Consider the following 18,533-nt stretch of genomic DNA (forward strand, 5'->3'; position numbering starts at 1 on the left):
AAGGCGAGTGCTTCGTGTAGATAGGTAGTAGCATAATAGCCCCCTTCACCTTTGGTAGGGCTATACAGGATTTACTCCATTGCTCCGTCTACGCGGCCTCACAGTGAATGCACCTATTCCCGCACGGCATGATCCAAGTGTCTCCTGCCTCCTGTATCCAAGGACCTCTCCCACTATCTACAAAGGGTCTGGTAAGACTGTTCGCGTCTTCCCGGACGGAACAGATTTTTTGTCTATACCAGCCAGGCACCATTCAGTTGGTCGTTTATGTGTATGTATGTCTATTATGTGTAGTGAGTTTTATTATTCTGATATCGTTGATCTCATAAAAGTTAAATTTTAAATAAGCATTAGGGGCCCATTGTCTATTTGCCTCTTTGGAGTGTCAGCATAGCCTGAATTGCTTCAGTGCTCTGATCAATTTTATTCTGTTTAGGGGAGAGGGATCAGTGTATGGCACTGTTTAGGGGAGGGGGATCTGTGGATGGCACTGTTTAGAGGAGGGGGATCTGTGGATGGCACTATTTAGGGGAGGGGGATCTGTGGATGGCACTGTTTAGGGGAGGGGGATCTGTGGATGGCACTATTTAGGGGAGGGGGATCTGTGGATGTTACTGTTTAGGTGAGGGGGATCTGTGGATGTTACTGTTTAAGGTAGGGGGATCTGTGGATGGCACTGTTTACGGGAGGGAAATCTGTGGATGTTACTGTTTAGGGGAGGGGGATCAATGGATGTTACTGTTTAGGGGAGGGGGATCAGTGGATGGCACTATTTAGGGGAGGGGGATCAGTGGATGGCACTGTTTAGGGGAGGGGGATCAGTAGATGGCACTATTTAGGGGAGGGGGATCTGTGGATGGTACTGTTTAGGGGAGGGGGATCTGTGGAAGGCACTGTTTAGGGGAGGGGGATCTGTGGATGGCACTGTTTAGGGGAGGGGGATCTGTGGATGGCACTGTTTAGGGGAAGGGGATCTGTGGATGGCACTGTTTAGAGGAGGGGACTCAGCTCCCTGCTGCTGTGTGCACAAAGCACAGGGCAGCTGGGAGAGTGTAAAGTCCTATTCACCCTGATAGATCTCTATTAGGGTGACTATGACAAGGGTTCTAGCCCTTAAGGAGGCTAATAGTTATTAAATAAAAAGTAAAAAAAAAAAAGTTTAAACCCCCCCCCATATAGAAAACAATATATCACGATATACAGTACAGACCAAAAGTTTGGACACACCTTCTCATTCAAAGAGTTTTCTTTATTTTCATGACTATGAAAATTGTAGATTCACACTGAAGGCATCAAAACTATGAATTAACACATGTGGAATTATATACATAACAAAAAAGTGTGAAACAACTGAAAATATGTCATATTCTAGGTTCTTCAAAGTAGCCACCTTTTGCATTGATTACTACTTTGCACACTCTTGGCATTCTCTTGATGAGATTCAAGAGGTAGTCACCTGAAATGTTTTTCACTTCCCCGGTGTGCCCTGTCAGGTTTAATAAGTGGGATTTTATGCCTTATAAATGGGTTGGGACCATCAGTTGCGTTGTGGAGAAGTCAGGTGGATACACAGCTGATAGCCCTACTAAAATAGACTGTTAGAATTTGTATTATGGCAAGTAAAAAGCAGCTAAGTAAAGAAAAACGAGTGGCCATCATTACTTTAAGAAATAAAGGTCAGTCAGTCCGAAAAATTGGGAAAACTTTGAAAGTGTCCCCAAGTGCAGTCACAAAAACCATCAAGCGCTACAAAGAAACTGGCTCACATGTGGACCGCCCCAGGAAAGGAAGACCAAGAGTCACCTCTGCTGCGGAGGATAAATTCATCCGAGTCACCAGCCTCAGAAAACGTAGGTTAACAGCAGCTCAGATTAGAGACCAGGTCAATGCCACACAGAGTTCTAGCAGCAGACACAGCTCTAGAACAACTGTTAAGAGGAGACTGTGTGAATCAGGCCTTCATGGTAGAATATCTGCTAGGAAACCACTGCTAAGGACAGGCAACAAGCAGAAGAGACTTGTTTGAGCTAAAGAACACAAGGAATGGACATTAGACCAGTGGAAATCTGTGCTTTGGTCTGATGAGTCCAAATTTGAGATCTTTGGTTCCAACCACCGTGTCTTTGTGCGACGCAGAAAAGGTGAACGGATGGACTCTACATGCCTGGTTTCCACTGTGAAGCATGGAGGAGGAGGTGTGATGGTGTGGAGGTGCTTTGCTGGTGACACTGTTGGGGATTTATTCAAAATTGAAGGCATACTGAACCAGCATGGCTACCACAGCATCTTGCAGCGGCATGCTATTCCATCCGGTTTGCATTTAGTTGGACCAGCATTTATTTTTCAACATGACAATGACCCCAAACACACCTCCAGGCTGTGTAAGGGCTATTTGACCATGAAGGAGAGTGATGGGGTGCTGCGCCAGATGACCTGGCCTCCACAGTCACTGGACCTGAACCCAATCGAGATGGTTTGGGGTGAGCTGGACCGCAGAGTGAAGGCAAAAGGGCCAACAAGTGCTAAGCATCTCTGGGAACTCCTTCAAGACTGTTGGAAGACCATTTCAGGTGACTACCTCTTGAAGCTCATCAAGAGAATGCCAAGAGTGTGCAAAGCAGTAATCAAGGCAAAAGGTGGCTACTTTGAAGAACCTAGAATATGACATATTTTCAGTTGTTTCACACTTTTTTGCTATGTATATAATTCCACATGTGTTAATTCATAGTTTTGATGCCTTCAGTGTGAATCTACAATTTTCATAGTCATGAAAATAAAGAAAACTCTTTGAATGAGAAGGTGTGTCCAAACTTTTGGTCTGTACTGTATATAACACATGCTTAAAATGATATCGCAATATAGATTTTAGGCCATATCGCCCACCCCTACGGCCAGCCCTATGATACAAATGCCTATTCTTGTCGCAATCTTTTTTTGCGGGTTGCGGAATAGAACCACGGATGAAGACAGCACACGGTGTGCTGTCCATATCTTTTGCTGCCGCATTGGAATTAATAGGTCCGCACCTATTCTGCAAAATTGCGGAACGGAGGCGGAACCAGAAATACAGTCATGCGAGTGGTCCCTTAGTGTGGTAGTAGGATACTACTGTGATAGGATGACATCTTTGTCACAAGTCATTTCTTAAAATTTTGATCTGCCACTTAGATCTATCCACTCAACTGCTATTATTGTGAACTGGATGCATCTAAGGCTACTTTCACACTTGCGTTCGGAGCGGATCCGTCTGGTGTCTGCACAGACGGATCCGCTCCTATAATGCAGACGATGGGATCCATTCAGAACGGATCCGTCTGCATTATATTTCAGAAAAGTCTGAAAGTTAGTCAGACGGATCCATCCAGACTTTACATTGAAAGTCAATGGGGGACGGATCCGTTTGAAATTGAGCCATATTGTGTCAACTTCAAACGGATCCGTCCCCATTGACTTACATTGTAAGTCTGGACGGATCCGTTTGTAAGTCTTGACGGATCCGTTTGCAAGCAGCGTTCGGGTGTCCGCCTGCTGAGCGGAGCAGAGGCCAAACGGCCAGACTGAGGCATTCTGAGCGGATCCGCATCCACTCAGAATGCATTGGGGCCGTACGGATGCGTTCGGGGCCGCTTGTGAGAGCCTTCAAACGGAACTCACAAGCGGAACCCCGAAAGCAAGTGTGAAAGTAGCCTAAGACTAAGGGTCAGTTCAAACGTCAGCAATATCGTTCCACATTTTGCAGTTCTGGAAATGTGGACCCGCACTTCCGGGTCTGCATTTCCGTTCCCGAAAAAAATAGAACATGTCCTATTCTAGGCATTATGTATTAGTGCCAGCAATGTGCGTTCCGCAAAATGCAGGAACGCACATATCTGCTGTCCGTGGATCCGCAAAACACGTTACGGACGTGTGAATGGAGCCTAAGAGCATCTCCGCAAATAAGTACGGTAGTTTACCTCACAAACTCACAGAGTGAGCAGTCAAAGCTGGCTTTAGGTTTGATGGGGCCCTGTCCAAAAATAATTTTAGGCCCCCTCCACAAGGTAACAAGCAAATTATTCATATAGTAGACTTTTTTTCCACAAAGAGCATTTTGATTGTAAAATAGATTGCTTGGACCCTTGCAGAACAATAGGGCAGCAGCCCCAAGTCTCCCATTTCTTCTTAGGCTACATGCACACGACCGTGCTGTTCTTTGCGGTCCACAATCCGCGGATCCGCAAAAAACTTAAGCTGCCCGTGTGCCTTCCGCAATTTGCGGAACTGAACGGGCGGCCCATTGTAGAAATGCCTATTGTCTGCAAAACAGACAAGAATAGGACTTGTTACATTTTTTTTTACTGAGCCACGGATGCAGATAGCACACGGAGTGCTGTCCGCATCTTTTGCGGCCCCATTGAAGTGAATGGGTCCGCATCCGAGCCGCTAAAACGGCGGCTCGGATGCGGACCCAAACAACGGTCATGTGCATGAGGCCTTACTAGCAGATCCACATTGATTAGTAGAGCAGAAGTCAAACATTTGTGCTGCCACTCCATACAAATTCAGCAAAATATAAACTCAAATGATTATGCTGTAATCCTGCCGCCTTTTGGTGATGTTTTTCATTTTCCATGTCACTATATTTAACCGTTTCCAGTCATGGCCATTTTTCCATTTTTGTGGGGGGGTTTTTGACACCCTGGCTTCCTGTAACCATAACTTTTTTATTTTTCTGTTCACATATGAGGACTTATTTTTTCTAAGACAAGTAATTCTTTCAATTAACACCATATTATATTGCATACTATGTAGGGGAAAGCTGGAAACAAGTTCCAAATGGAATGAAATCAAGGCAATTCCGCCACAGTTTGTGGGTTTTGTTTTTACAGTGTTCCTTGACCTGTTCTCTTGTCACTCAAGATGAAGAAAATTGACTTCTGCCTCATAGGGGTTGTTTTGCCATCCCTAGCACTGTGCAATTATAGGCAGAACTACATTAACATGCGTCACAGGGCGCCGACTTCACGCTACTTTCCTTCGGTGCTGCCGGCGCCCTGCGATAAGTTCGGAAAGAGGACGTGGCTGGCGTCCTCCGCTCCCATGGTTACTGAGGAGTCTAAGCGCCGAACTGGGTACTTGGCGATCAGCTGTATGCAAGGGGATCAGTCATGTGACGCTGGCCACGTCACATGACTCCTTCTCTCCCCTATTTAACAGGCAGCCTGCTTGCCACAGGTTGCCTGTGACTAAGGTCCTATACCTTGTGTATCTTCCTCTGTGACATTGCTCTTTGGTATTTGAATCTCGGCTAGTTTTTTTTACTTTGTCCTTCGCTTGCTCCTTGTGTCCGGTTGCATCTCCTGGTATTTTACTCCTGCTATACTTTGACTTGTCCTCGCCTGCTTCCTGTGTCTAAGTTGCTTCTTCTGGTATTTACTCCCGGTTTGTGCACTGACTTTGCTTCTGCTTGTTCCCTGGTACCGCCTAGACCTCCTGGTTTTGACCTTCCTTGTTTGACTACACTGTGTTTGTCTGTCTTGTTTGTCTTTTCTGCACTTACTCAGGTTAGGGATCGCCGCCCAGTTGCGCTCCGTTACCTAGGACGGGTAAGTGCAAGTAGGCAGGGACAGAGATGTAGGTGGAGTCAGTTTTGCACCTATCCCCACCCCCTTCTCGTGACAACATGTTTTTACAAGCTCATTATATAACTTGTGATTAGAACTCTACGGGAAAACTAGTATATTAGTTATCCAATGTCTAACAGATGCCCCCAATGCCTGTGCCCCTCATATAGTTTTACTTACCCCGCACCCAGGCATCCTCATCAGTCCTGATTCCCGCATGGCCGCTGCTGCGTTACCTGCGATGCTAGGGAGCCTGGTTCCCATCGCGGCCTGCTATTGACCGCAGTGATGGCTGTGCAGGTATCAGGAGAGACGTGGGTGCTGGGGAGTGGGTAATTATAATCTATATGAGAGGTCGGGCATTGGGGGGGAATGTGTTAGACTTTGGATAACCCCTTTAAAGTTACAAATATTGTTACTTGAGGGCATTATAACTAGAGATGAGCGAATTTCATATTTTGAAATTCGTTCACGATTCGTACGGGACGATCCCGTTCCGTTATGCAGGGGAGTCCTCTCCTTCATAATGGAAACGGGACGGATCCGTTATGCAGGCCATAGACTTCTATTATGACGGAATGAATAATGGGATGCCTCTAAAGAATTGCGTTATGGTCCGTGGTAATCCATAACACACTTCACCTTTTACCACCAAACGAAGAGTGAACAAATTTCATAACATGAAATTCGCTCATCTCTAATTATAACCTTAAAGGGGTTGTCCGGGTTCAGAGCTGAACCCGGACATACCCTTATTTTCACCCCGGCAGCACATGCTCCGATGCGCTCCAGTGCCCTGCGCTAGATCACGCAGGGCACGGGCTCTTTTGTTTTCAATAACACACTGCCGGGCGGTAACTTCCGCCCAGCGGTGTGTTCGGTGACGTCACCGGCTCTGAGGGGCGGGCTTTAGCTCTGCCCTAGCCATTTTACTGGCTAGGGCAGAGCCAAATCCCGCCCATCAGTGCCGGTGACGTCACCGGGGTTCCTGTCAGCCCCATGGAGAGCCCCGGTACGTCACCGGAACTCTGAAAAATGCCTTTGCCCTGTGCGATTTAGCGCAGGGCAGAGGAGAGCATCGGAGCATGAACTGCTCCGATGCTCATGTCAGGGGGGCTGCCGGGGTGAAAATGGAGGTATGTCCAGGTTCAGCTCTGAACCTGGACAACCCCTTTAAGGGTCATTGACAGGATACCTTGTTATAAATCCATCAGCCATGCAAGATGTGTGCTTGTTATCACACTCTTGTTCCTATTTCGATATGGGCCTCCATTTTGGAAAAATTAGCTTGGCTGCCAAAAGACTTTGTTGCCAACTGTGAGTATGTATTCACTACCTCGCCCTGTAAATCTAAGTGGTGGAGGCATGGCCCAGAAGAGAGTGAGTGGAGCTTCTGGGTGCAATGGCAATGCCCTCATTGTACCCAGGGGCTAATTTGAATAAAATAAAAATCTAATTTCTCCACAATGGGGTCACTTATCGAAATAGGACCAAGAGCATTGGAAGTGAGATTATCACATGGCTAATGTCTTTTTAACTGGGTATCTGGTCACAGATTCCCTTTAATTAATTAATAGCTTTTATTTTGAAACCTATTGTGGACCCAATCCAGTTTAAAAATTGTTGTGTGTGTTAGGCTACATGCACACGACCGTATGTGTTTTGCGGTCTGCAAATTGCGGATCCGCAAAAAAAAAGGATGACGTTCCGTATGGCTTTTTTTTTGCGGATCCATTGTAATAATGCCTATCCTTGTCCGCAAACTAGAAAAAATAGGACATGCACAATTTATTTGGCGGAGCAACGGAACGGACATACTGATGCGGACAGCACACGATGTGCTGCCCGCATTTTTTGCGGACCCATTGAAATGAATGAGTCAGCATCATATCTGCAAAAAAAACGGAACGGACACGGAAACAAAATACGATCATGTGCATGAGGCCTTAAAAAAAGAACATACCTGGGAGCCTTTTTGTGAATTCTACAAGAACTTGCACGTGCATTACAGCTGCTTCAGAGATGTGGTAGAATATTTCTTCTGGATTTGCTGATTCTTCTAGCTGAGTCAAAATGAAAAAAAAAAAAAGTTTTTCACATCAAATTACATTAATATTAGGGCAGATGCTTATAAACGTTATAAGAAGACCAAAATAATCACTATGGAATGTAATCTGCATCAGTGACAAAAGTTATTGCTCAGGTTTGTCCCATTAACCCCTTCAACCCCAGGCCTGTTTTCACCTTCCTGCCCAGGCCATTTTTTTGCAAATCTTATATATGTCACTTTATGTGGTAATAACTTTAAAACGCTTTTACTTATACAGGCCATTCTGAGATTGTTTTCTCGTCACATATCGTACTTCATGACGGTCATAAAAATTAGTTTAAAAAAAATCATTTTTATTTATAAAAAATACCAAATTTACCCAAAATTTTGAAAAATTTCCAAATTTCAATTTCTCTACTTTTATAATAGTAATACCTCCAAAAATAGTAATTACTTTACATTCCCCATATGCCTACTTCATGTTTGGATCATTTTGAAAATGACATTTTATTTTTTGGGGACGTTAGAAGTTTGGAAGCTTGAAAAGAACAAACAGCAGGTGGCGCTTTACAGATACATTTTATGCATAAACAAGACCAAGAAAACTGCAAAAGGAACGCACATCCAGTTATATAAAATGTATAGGGCTTCCGGTTCCGGCGCCGACATGAAGAGAAGCATGCACTGAGAGCTCCATCGTGAGAGACACCGCTTGCTGTGCAAATCCCCTCCAAACGACCTGGTCAGCGATATAGACCGGACACACACAATACCGCTTCGGTGCACAATCGGTCTATGGACCGATAAGTTGTCCAAATGGGGAGCAAATCCAAGAAAAACCCGATGAAGCCTGGGAAGGCGCCAACTGACAACAATATGGCACAGCCACCGGATGAGGAGGCATCAGCACTGGCAAACAGCGAGAGGAAAGAGGATGTCTATACCCAAACCCCGCAGGAGGAAAAAATGGACATTGACTACAAATACCTTGCGGTGGAAGTGGAAACACGTATTTTACCAGACCTATAAGAGGCGCTGTCTTCCACTGTGGTGCAGTCGTTCAACGAGCTAAAAGCAGAGGTCGCACAACATGACACGCAGCTGGAAATGCTGGAGATGAAAATGGCGGAGGTGGAGTGCGATTATGGGGAGGTACGCAAACAGTTGCAGAGAGCTATGTTGGAAAATGCCAAATTGTGGGATAAAGTAGACGACTTAGAGAACCGCTCTCGAAGGAGCAACTTACTTACAGTACAGACCAAAAGTTTGGACACACCTTCTCATTCAAAGAGTTTTCTTTATTTTCATGACTATGAAAATTGTAGATTCACACTGAAGGCATCAAAACTATGAATTAACACATGTAGGATTATATACCTAACAAAAAAGTGTGAAACAAGTAGTCAAGGCTGAAGCTCAGCCTGCGTTTGTGGGAGGGGCGAAGGAGGCCTATTTAGCGCCACCTCACGCTCCCATCACGGACGCCGCGCTCTCACGTGACGTCTCTTCACTTCCGGGTTCAGTGCCGACGCTGCCGCTCTACCCTCGCTGCCGCTCGTTCCTGCCTCCGGTCTGACTTCCTCTGCCCTCCCAAACCTCGCTCCTCTGGTAAGCTAAGCGGCGCCTTGAGCTGCTCCCCATCCTGGGAGCCTCGGCGCCGCGCTCTTCAGCGTTCCACGTGTTTGCTATGCTGGGCCCGGCTCCCACACTGGTCACCAGGCAATGCCGACGCTCAGATCCCCATCACAGGGAAACCATGACACTCAGCATAATTCCAGGCACTCACACCGCATCACAACCATCCAGCACATCCAGGCACAGCCACAGCACCTCTGCATCCAACCCACCCTGGTCACCCCTCTTGAGGTTACGTGGCCAAACCCATAACACACCATGCACTCATTCTGGTCACGCTTCACTCAGCGAAATAAGTGCGAAAACTTGTATTTAAAAATTTAAATCACTCCCCTTTCCCTATGTTAAAACTAAACAATACAAAATAAAGATCATAGGCATTGTTATGTCCCAAAATGCCAGTACTATTAAAATATAAATGTATGTATCCTATACAGTGAACACTGGAATTAAAAAAAAAAAAAATACCATAAGGGCCAATGTTTTTGTCGTTCTACCTACCAAAAAAATGAATAAAAAGTGATCCACTAATATTACTAAAAACTTCAGATATCACAGCTCTCTAGACATAAATATAAAATAGTTATGGGGGTCAGAATATGGTGATGCATAGAAAATCTGAATTTGTTTCTTTTTCAATATAAACTATATAAATGTGGTATTGTTGTAATCATACTGACTTGGAAAATGAAGTTGACGTGTCAGTTTTACTACATGGGAACGCCATAAAAAAAACTATAAAATTGTAGCAGAATTATAAAAAGTTAAAAACTAAGTAATGCCTTACTGATCACTCACTGCTTCCAGGCCACTGAGTCCCCTGCTGGTCTCTCACTTCCTACTATAATGAATCAACACCATGTGGGACTGCTGCAACCAATGTCAGAAACTTCATCACTGGAGGCCATAATACAGAGACTGTTGGGGGCCTAGGAAGTGGCAAGGGAACATCAAGGGGATGGGTCAAGGGTCTGGTTATCCCCTTTAAGACTAAAGTTATGAAGAATAATAATCAGGACAATAATTTGCTAATATAGCTACTGTTGTATACATCAATGAGTGCCTTAAATAACAGAAGTTGTCTTTGTTTAATAGACTACTATAATATGTTTTTGACCTCACAAATTTGTTAACTAAACATATGGCTCACTTGTGGATTCCTGAGTAGCTGCATTTTAGGGTATGTACTGTGACTTGGCAAAACCCTTGATTCCTGATTGTACTGTTGTATTTGGAACACAATATATTTTGAACACATGCATTAAAATGTGACCATAATACGATTGTATAAATAGCTATTTTAGCAATGAAGACTAGATAGAATTATTTTTTTCCTGTCTAATGTTTAGGTATAAAAAAAGTATGGTAATTTAAAAGCAGATCTGTCATCAGGTTATGCTGTCCTACTGAAGCGCAAAATAGTATGGAAACAGGTCAGTTTTCCTATTCACCAAAATGGAACACATCATTTATAAAGGGAAAGGCTGGAGGTTCTCGTTTCTAATGAATACACCAGACTCATAAACTATGTATCCAGTTTATTCTCTGACTTGCTTCTATTAGCCAAAACAGCACAATATTGTTTGTGAAGTTTTGGATAATCGAGCAGACCTGTCCCCATACCGTGCAGTCCTTACAGCATAGTCTGATGCCAGATCTGATAATAAAAATAATAATATTTAGGACTGAATTGATAATCGTTAATTTCTAATGATAATTTGTTTTCCCTTAGTCCTAACAGCAGCACAGATGGGGTTAACTGAGCCCAAAAGAATAACCAATAAAAGAACTTCAGCTCCCTTAAAGGGAGGGGTTCATCCCCCAGCCCACCGTTCATCCCCCAGGTTCGAAGAAAGATGCTGCTCCTGAGGAGACCAGGATCCCCGAACTGGGGACCCGTTTAGATGGGCGCCCCCGCCTACAATGGACACGTCCGTGGTCAATATGAGCCAAACTGGTTGGGTCATAGACTTCCCTTCTGGTAGATGGAACCACCATCTGAGGGAATTTCGGGTTTGGTTGGATAGGGAGCACAGGGAATCTAGCCCCGTAGGGCTGCCGTTCCATTTGTTTAAGACCTCCGACTGAAGGGGTCAGAGGTGCCATAAAGCCCAAGGGACTGCAGCCGCTGACATGAGCCCCACCATCTTCATGAGGGTCCGTATGGAGACTCGTCGTGGTACATAAAGGAACCTTGCTAGGTCCTGAATTCGCGTTCTTCTTTCTGGCGTCAACTGGAGGGACATCTCCAGAGAGTCGATTATGAATCCTAGATAATGGATAGAAGTCGAAGGGCTCACGTTCGACTTCTGCCAGTTGATAATCCAGCCCAGGCGGAGCAGAAAGGAAATTGCGACATGAAGATGATGGGAAAGTAGAGGGACTGAAGGGGCTTGAAGAAGCCAGTCGTCCAGGTAAGGGACAATGGTCAGACCCTGGAGTCTCAATGCTGCCACTACCGATACTACCACCTTGGTGAAGATCATGGGGGCAGAAGAGATTCCAAAGGGAAGGGCGGCAAACTGGAAATGCCTGCACACTCCTGATATCTGGACCGCGATCCTGAGAAATTTCGGGGAGGAAGGATGGATCGGGATGTGGAGGTAAGCAAGCGTCTTTGAGGTCCAGAGTGGCCATCACATCCCCAGGACTGAGGAGGTGGCTGACTGACCTTATGGTTTCCATGCGGAATCTGGTCCTCCTTATGAAACTATTGAGAAATCTCAAATCTATAATCATCCGAAGATCTCCCGTCTTTTTGGGTACCAGAAATACTGGAGAATAAATCCCTAGACCCTTCTCCCCTGCCGGTACCTCCTCCAGGGCTCCCTTGGAAAGGTAGTCTTGAATATAGGATTCCAAGATCCTTTGCCTGGCCGGCGAAAAAATGCGTGTAGCAATGAATCTTCCTGGGGGAGAGAAACAAGGTCTATAAGATAGCCTGTGGCTACTATATTTTGGACCCAGGGATCCAGGATTTCCTGGGCCCATACATGCCTGAAGAAGAAAAGACGCCCCCCTACAGGGAGGTGGGGGAGGGGTGCGGGAAAATCCAGAGGCGTAACGACAGGGATAGCAGGGTTTATCCAAGAGCCTCTGAGAGGCCCATAGTCAGGAGGGCTTTGCCTCCCTGGTGGGTTTGCGGGAGCGTCTAGAAAACTTTCTAGACGGCCCCCCAATCTCTACGTCCAGCCTGCTGTCTTGGTTGGCCCCCGCGGGCTTGTCTACCCCTGCCTCGAAAGGGCTGTTGGGGGAGACTCTTCCCCTTTTTATCTGAAAGACCCTCCATAATGGTGTCTAATTCGGATCCAAATAGACGACTTGGTTCAAAGGGGAGCCCACAGAGGTTATATTTGGACGCATTATCTGCATTCCAAGGTTTCAGCCACAGAGGTCTCCTAGCGGCAGACACTAAAGCCATTGTCTTGGCCGCCAATTTTAGCTGAAGTTGGGCTGTGTCACATAGAAAATCCATGGCCAAATTGACGGATTTAAAGGCAGCGAGGATATCGTCGCGAGAGACACTTTGGTCGACATCCGTCTGGATTTGATTTAGCTTAGCTCTAAGGAAGGAAGAAACCTCTGTGGCAGCAATGGATGTCGAGGCTGAGGCTGCGGCCGCCGAGTAACCCCTTCTGAGGGTGCACTCTGCCCTCCTATCTAGAGGGTCCTGCAGACTAGACCCATCGTCTGCAGGAACCAGAGTGTGCCTGGACAACTTGGCAATCGCCATGTCCACCTTAGGAATGGAACCCCATGATTCCACTAAGGGTTTAGCCATTGGGAACATTAGCTTGAATTTCCTGGTAAGGACTGGGCCTTTTTCCGGCTTTTTCCACTCTGTGCACATCACAGAGAGAAGGGTCTCATCTGCCCTAAAGACCCGCTGGGTCCGGCAGGCGGGATCGGAAGACTCCCCTACGTCAACATCATGGTCCCCTGACCTGATGGACTTTAGAAGCTTCTGTGTCTTTTCAGGTGGAAAGAAACAAGAAGTCTATTCTTCCTCATCAGAGGAAGATGACCCCACAGAAAGGGGCATTGGTCTATCAGTGGGGGCGGCCACCTCCATAGGAGTTTGAGAGGGAATAGGTAGCCTCTCATTAAGAAGACGTACGACCCCTTTAATGGAGTCGTCAACATAAGTTTTGGCCCACTGGTACATGTCCTGCATCAAAGGTTCTGTAGCAGTGGCGGAACGGCAGCTGTCACACCTGGAAAAAGGGAAGCTCTCGTCAAGAGGCGTATTACAGTCGTAACAAGCCAGGTGTCTCCTCTTGGTTGCTGACTTCCGTAGCTGATCGGGCTCTCTGGGAGAGGCCATAGCTGAAATAGAAAGGAAAAAATTAAAGCATCCTGAAAATAAAATAAGGGAAACCATCCATTTGATTTAGGAGCACGAACCTGTCGTGCCTTTTCATAGGTAAATACATTGATATCCAATTCATTTTTAGTCAAGATGGATGTTCATTACCTTTAAGAGCCATGCTCGACTATAGTTACAATTTTGTATGTCTTGAGAAGGCCAAAGTAAGGTCACACGAAGGTTTCTACTTTTTAGTGTTATTCTTCTCATGAATGTACCAGTCTGAGAAGAGGCCTTCTTATCTACTTTAAAATTTATGACAGGGAGGTAAAGATAAGCTCTATGCAGCTGGTGATAATTACCTATACAATTAGGCATTTATTAATGAAGCAAAATATATAATATTCATGTATTCATTTAATGAGCCTTAGTCCTTAGCATAAGACAATCAGTAGGACATATAATATATATTATACTGTTATATGTTATGAAGACAACATGTATCCAGTATATTATATATATTTCTCATTAGGAGAATCTTTGTCTCTAAAAGAGTGTCTGTGAAGATGTGTGTTTCGTAACAATTATTCACCTCTTTGGTATGAGAGGAGGTACTGATATCTCTGAGAAAACAAAGCTATTCAAGTTATTTACGATACACAAATAAACAGTGTGAGAAACATTCAGAGACGCCTGGAGGTCTGTCTCTAATTGCTACAAGTGTCAAATCTAATCCCTATAGCCTTGAATTAAAGCTTTTAAGGTCAATTGTATATTATACCTTTATTCAGACTTACATAAGTTAACCCTTTATACTATGATGCAAATAGCTTACACAGCAGTGCCACCTAGGTATGAGTAGGTGACATTACAACAGTAGCAAAAGTGCATTCTGGGTAAGGTTATGATGTCATTTCTTATCAATGATCACACCCATCCGACAATGATTGGAAATCTCCAAATTAGGAAGGTGTGTCTAACTGATAAGTTTGTGTTCATAAACCATACACAGGGGGGAGAAAAGGACAGAGACACACACAAGAAAGAGAGGAAAGAGAAGTTAAGCTTCGATATATAGATAGATATATAGATAGATATATATATATTGATAGATTATTCTTCGCCAAGCTAAGTGATGGATTCCCACAAGAAAGACTTATTTCAAGTCCTTCCCATTTAAGATATGGTCTAGCAAAGATCCTATATCCCTTTTATTTGTCTTAATGGTCTTACCAAAGTTATATGTGTGAAAATAGTCCAGGATGGGGCGGAAGGATACAGTTATTTCTTCTAGTTATATCCTTGAATGGATCTGCCCATGCCTGAAGTCATGTGACGTGTAGTTGGTTAGAGGGGGGTGGAATGTATTTAGCATTCCATATTAATGTCTAGGATTAGACATGCCCGTCCTGATATCATGAGGTTTTCTCTGAACAGCAGTGATGTATATAACTTATGTTCCTACTTTGGTATCCTAACCTAATAATAGCTTGGTTATAATGTGACAAGTTATTTCCACTCACATGTATTGTTAAGCTTGTAATGCTATATATATTCATTTGCATGTATCATTGTGTTTATTTACTTATATATGTTTATAATCTTGTAACCAATAAATCTGCATATTTTTATAAACCTGTGTATTATTGTATAATGCAGAACTACATGTTTTATCATTAACGTCATCGCACGTCAAAAAGAACTTATTTATCTGAGGAAATAGTCGGACTCAGATGTGAATTGTATCAATTAGGTTGTCTACAATTCACCAGGTCATGATTTTAAGAATTTATGACAAATTTTATAAATTAATTTTTTTTATGATTAATAATTTTTATGACCATAATTAATAATTCTTAATTGAATTATTACAACCCGACAAACCAGAGAAGTCAATACAATGAAAAGCAAAAAAAAGGTATGATAGCAATATCTCACAAATAGCAGGAGACTCTGGAGCTAGCTTGTAAAAGCAACGCAGCCAGAGACCGACTGAAGGAAATCAGGGAGCTTAAATAGAGAAGCTCCGCCCAGGGGAGTGGTTTGCATGATAACCCTCCCTCCTAACGATACTGCTATCCATACAGTTTTCCCCTTAGAAAAAAGGCTTATGCATAAGTGAGGGGAGAACCCTCACACACACATCCCCCCTGGAATAGAACCCGGCCGGCAAACTCAGCTCGAGGACGCCGACGACCGGGCCGAGAGACCGGAAGTGATGCCGCGGCTAGGCTCGCGTCACTTCCGGTCATGGCGGTGCCCATGCCAAACCTGCAGTGGAGCGCCACCGAGTCACATCGCAGGAGGGGACATAGCAGAGGCAAGCATGCCAGGTATCGCAAGGCGAACAAATAAGGCGAAGTAAATAAATAAGGTGCAGAATATAAGCGCTCTTAGATAAAGGGAAAAAAGAGGAGGCAAAGGGTGACTCAGATGGAGTCAGAAAACGTCTCCAACTCCCCAAAAGGAGAGAGAAAACTCGCCAGTCCACCTGTCCAAAGGACAGAAAAAAACACGGTGGGCTGGGGGATGAACCCCTCCCTTAAAGGGAGCTGGAGTTCTTTTATTGGTTATTCTTTTGGGCTCATTAAAAATTCCGCCGGTCCTACCAGTCCACGTGGAGCAGTTAACCCCATCTGTGCTGCTGGTAGGACGTAAGGGAATAAGTGGTATCAATATATGCTAATGAACAGGGATTATAATAAGAATTGTCCATCACTTAATGGAGAGAGAAAGGATTATCTTCTGTTCACAGCATCTCTAAGCAAATTCAGTGAATAGACATTTCTCCCAAGAGAGACTACCTGCCCAGGAGTAAGAAATACCAGATTAATGATAATATTACTATCTCCTTGGAAGACCGCTTTCCATAGGAACACAATTTTATTTTTTCTCTCTGTATATAGAGCTTTATATTCTATTGTGTGAATGAGTATAGTAGAGTTTCTGACTTGTCTCATTAAAAAGAAAGGTATAATATCTGTCTGCTGGTAAAGGTTTTATTGCTCTTATTACTTCCTATAGATATTATTATAAATATTTACAGTCAGAATAAGGAAGGTATAATGATGAAAAAGTGCTAGTGTGCAAATAACTAGTGATAGGAAGAAATATGGTAAGAGCAGTCTGCAGCCTTTAATACAGAGCCTTTCTATACTGTAAAGTAGTGTTGAGCGAATCGAGCTTCAGATCAGAGATCCAAAGTCGATTAGTTCAGACACTTCGGTTTTAACCCCTTAAGGACGCAGGGCGTACCGGTACGCCCTATTTCCCGAGTCCTTAAGGACGTCCTAACTTTAAATGCAGATTCCGACGCCCCAGGGGTTAATTTGAACAGGATGCCGGCTGAAATCATTCAGCCGGCATCCTGTCACAACGACAGGGGGGGTCATGTGACCCCCCCATGTCGGCGATCGCAGCAAACCGCAGATCAATTCAGACCTGCGGTTTGCTGCGCTTTTTGCTGTTTCTGATCCCCGCGGTCCCTGACTTTTGAGTGCCTAAATTAGAGATTTTTCTGCACCCCTGCACGATTTTATGCCGGCGGGTGGTGCGGGGGGGGAGGGTGTCGCAGGCGTTGGGGGCGTTGCAGGAGGCGGGCGGTGCAATCCCCCGCCCGCCTCCCCTTGAAAATTCGTTGGCTTCTAGTGGGTTATACCAGGCTGCCAGCACATTGCTGACACCCTGGTATAAACGGCCGTTTAACCCTTTCTATACCGCGGTCCGTACGGACCGCTGTATGGAAAAGGTTAACTGTCATCGGTCAGGGAGCTCTCTCCATCGGGGGGCTGCTGTGCCTTTGCAGCCCCCCGATGGAGAGGGAGAGAGCCCCCCGACAGTCCCCCTCAGCCCTGTGCTTACCCTTCCCCGTCTGCGAAGTTGTGGCAGACGGGGAAGGTTCCCATGGCAACAGGATGCCTGCTCAGGCGTCCTGCTGTCCATGGTGCTGAACAGATTTATGCTAAAATTAAAAAAAGTTAAGATAAAAAAAAAAAACATTTATCACTGAATAAAAATTAAAAAAATAAAATACACTACACATATTAGGTATCGCCGCGTCCGTAACGACCTGATCTATAAAACGGTCATATTACTTTCCCCGCACGGTGAACGCCAAAAAAATAAAAACTATGAGAAAATTGAAATTTTGCCCACCTTACGTCCCAAAAAAGGTAATAAAAGTGATCAAAAAAGTCGCATGTACGCCAAAATAGTACTAATCAAACCCTCATCCCGCAAAAAATGAGAACCTACCCAAGATAATCGCCCAAAAACTGAAAAAACTATGGCTCTTAGACTATGGAAACACTAAAACATGATTTTTTTGGTTTCAAAAATGAAATCATTGTGTAAAACTTACATAAATAAAAATAAAGTATACATATTAGGTATCGCCGCGTCCCTATCGACCGGCTTTATAGAAATATCACATGACCTAACCCCTCAGGTGACCATCGTAAAAAAAATAAAAATGGTGTAAAAAAAAAGCTATTTTTTGTCATCTTACGTCACAAAAAGTGTAATAGCAAGAGATCAAAAAGTCATATGCACCCCAAAAGTGCCAATCAAACCGTCATCTCATCCCGCAAAAAATGAGACCTTATTCAAGATAATCGCCCAAAAACTGAAAAAACTATGGCTCTTAGACTATGGAGACACTAAAACATTTTTTGGGTTTTAAAAATGAAGTTATTGTATAAAACATAAATAAAAAAAAATGTGTACATATTAGGTATCGCCGCGTCCGTGACAACCTGCTCTATAAAATTACCACATGATCTAACCTGTCAGATGAATGTTGTAAATAACAAAAAAAAACGTGCCAAAAAAGCTATTTCTTGTTACCTTGCCGCACAAAAAGTGTAATATAGAGCAACCAAAAATCATATGTACCCTAAACTAGTACCAACAAAGCTGCCACCCTATTCCGTACTTTCTA

At 44.2% G+C, this 18,533-nt stretch overlaps 1 protein-coding gene across 7 annotated transcripts in view; it reads right to left on the reverse strand.

Annotated features, from left to right (window-relative positions):
• Window positions 1-18,533, reverse strand: part of LOC122932114 (bile acid receptor-like) — a 158,005-nt gene that overhangs the window by 12,896 nt on the left and 126,576 nt on the right. For all 7 annotated transcript variants that reach the window (XM_044286351.1, XM_044286348.1, XM_044286347.1 and 4 more), the window contains one exon: window positions 7,567-7,666. In XM_044286351.1, the coding sequence (XP_044142286.1) occupies window positions 7,567-7,666 (100 nt within the window). The remainder of the gene's footprint in view (window positions 1-7,566; window positions 7,667-18,533) is intronic.

This window comes from Bufo gargarizans, chromosome 3, assembly GCF_014858855.1.
Source record: "Bufo gargarizans isolate SCDJY-AF-19 chromosome 3, ASM1485885v1, whole genome shotgun sequence".
Classification (NCBI taxonomy): Eukaryota; Metazoa; Chordata; class Amphibia; order Anura; family Bufonidae; genus Bufo; species Bufo gargarizans.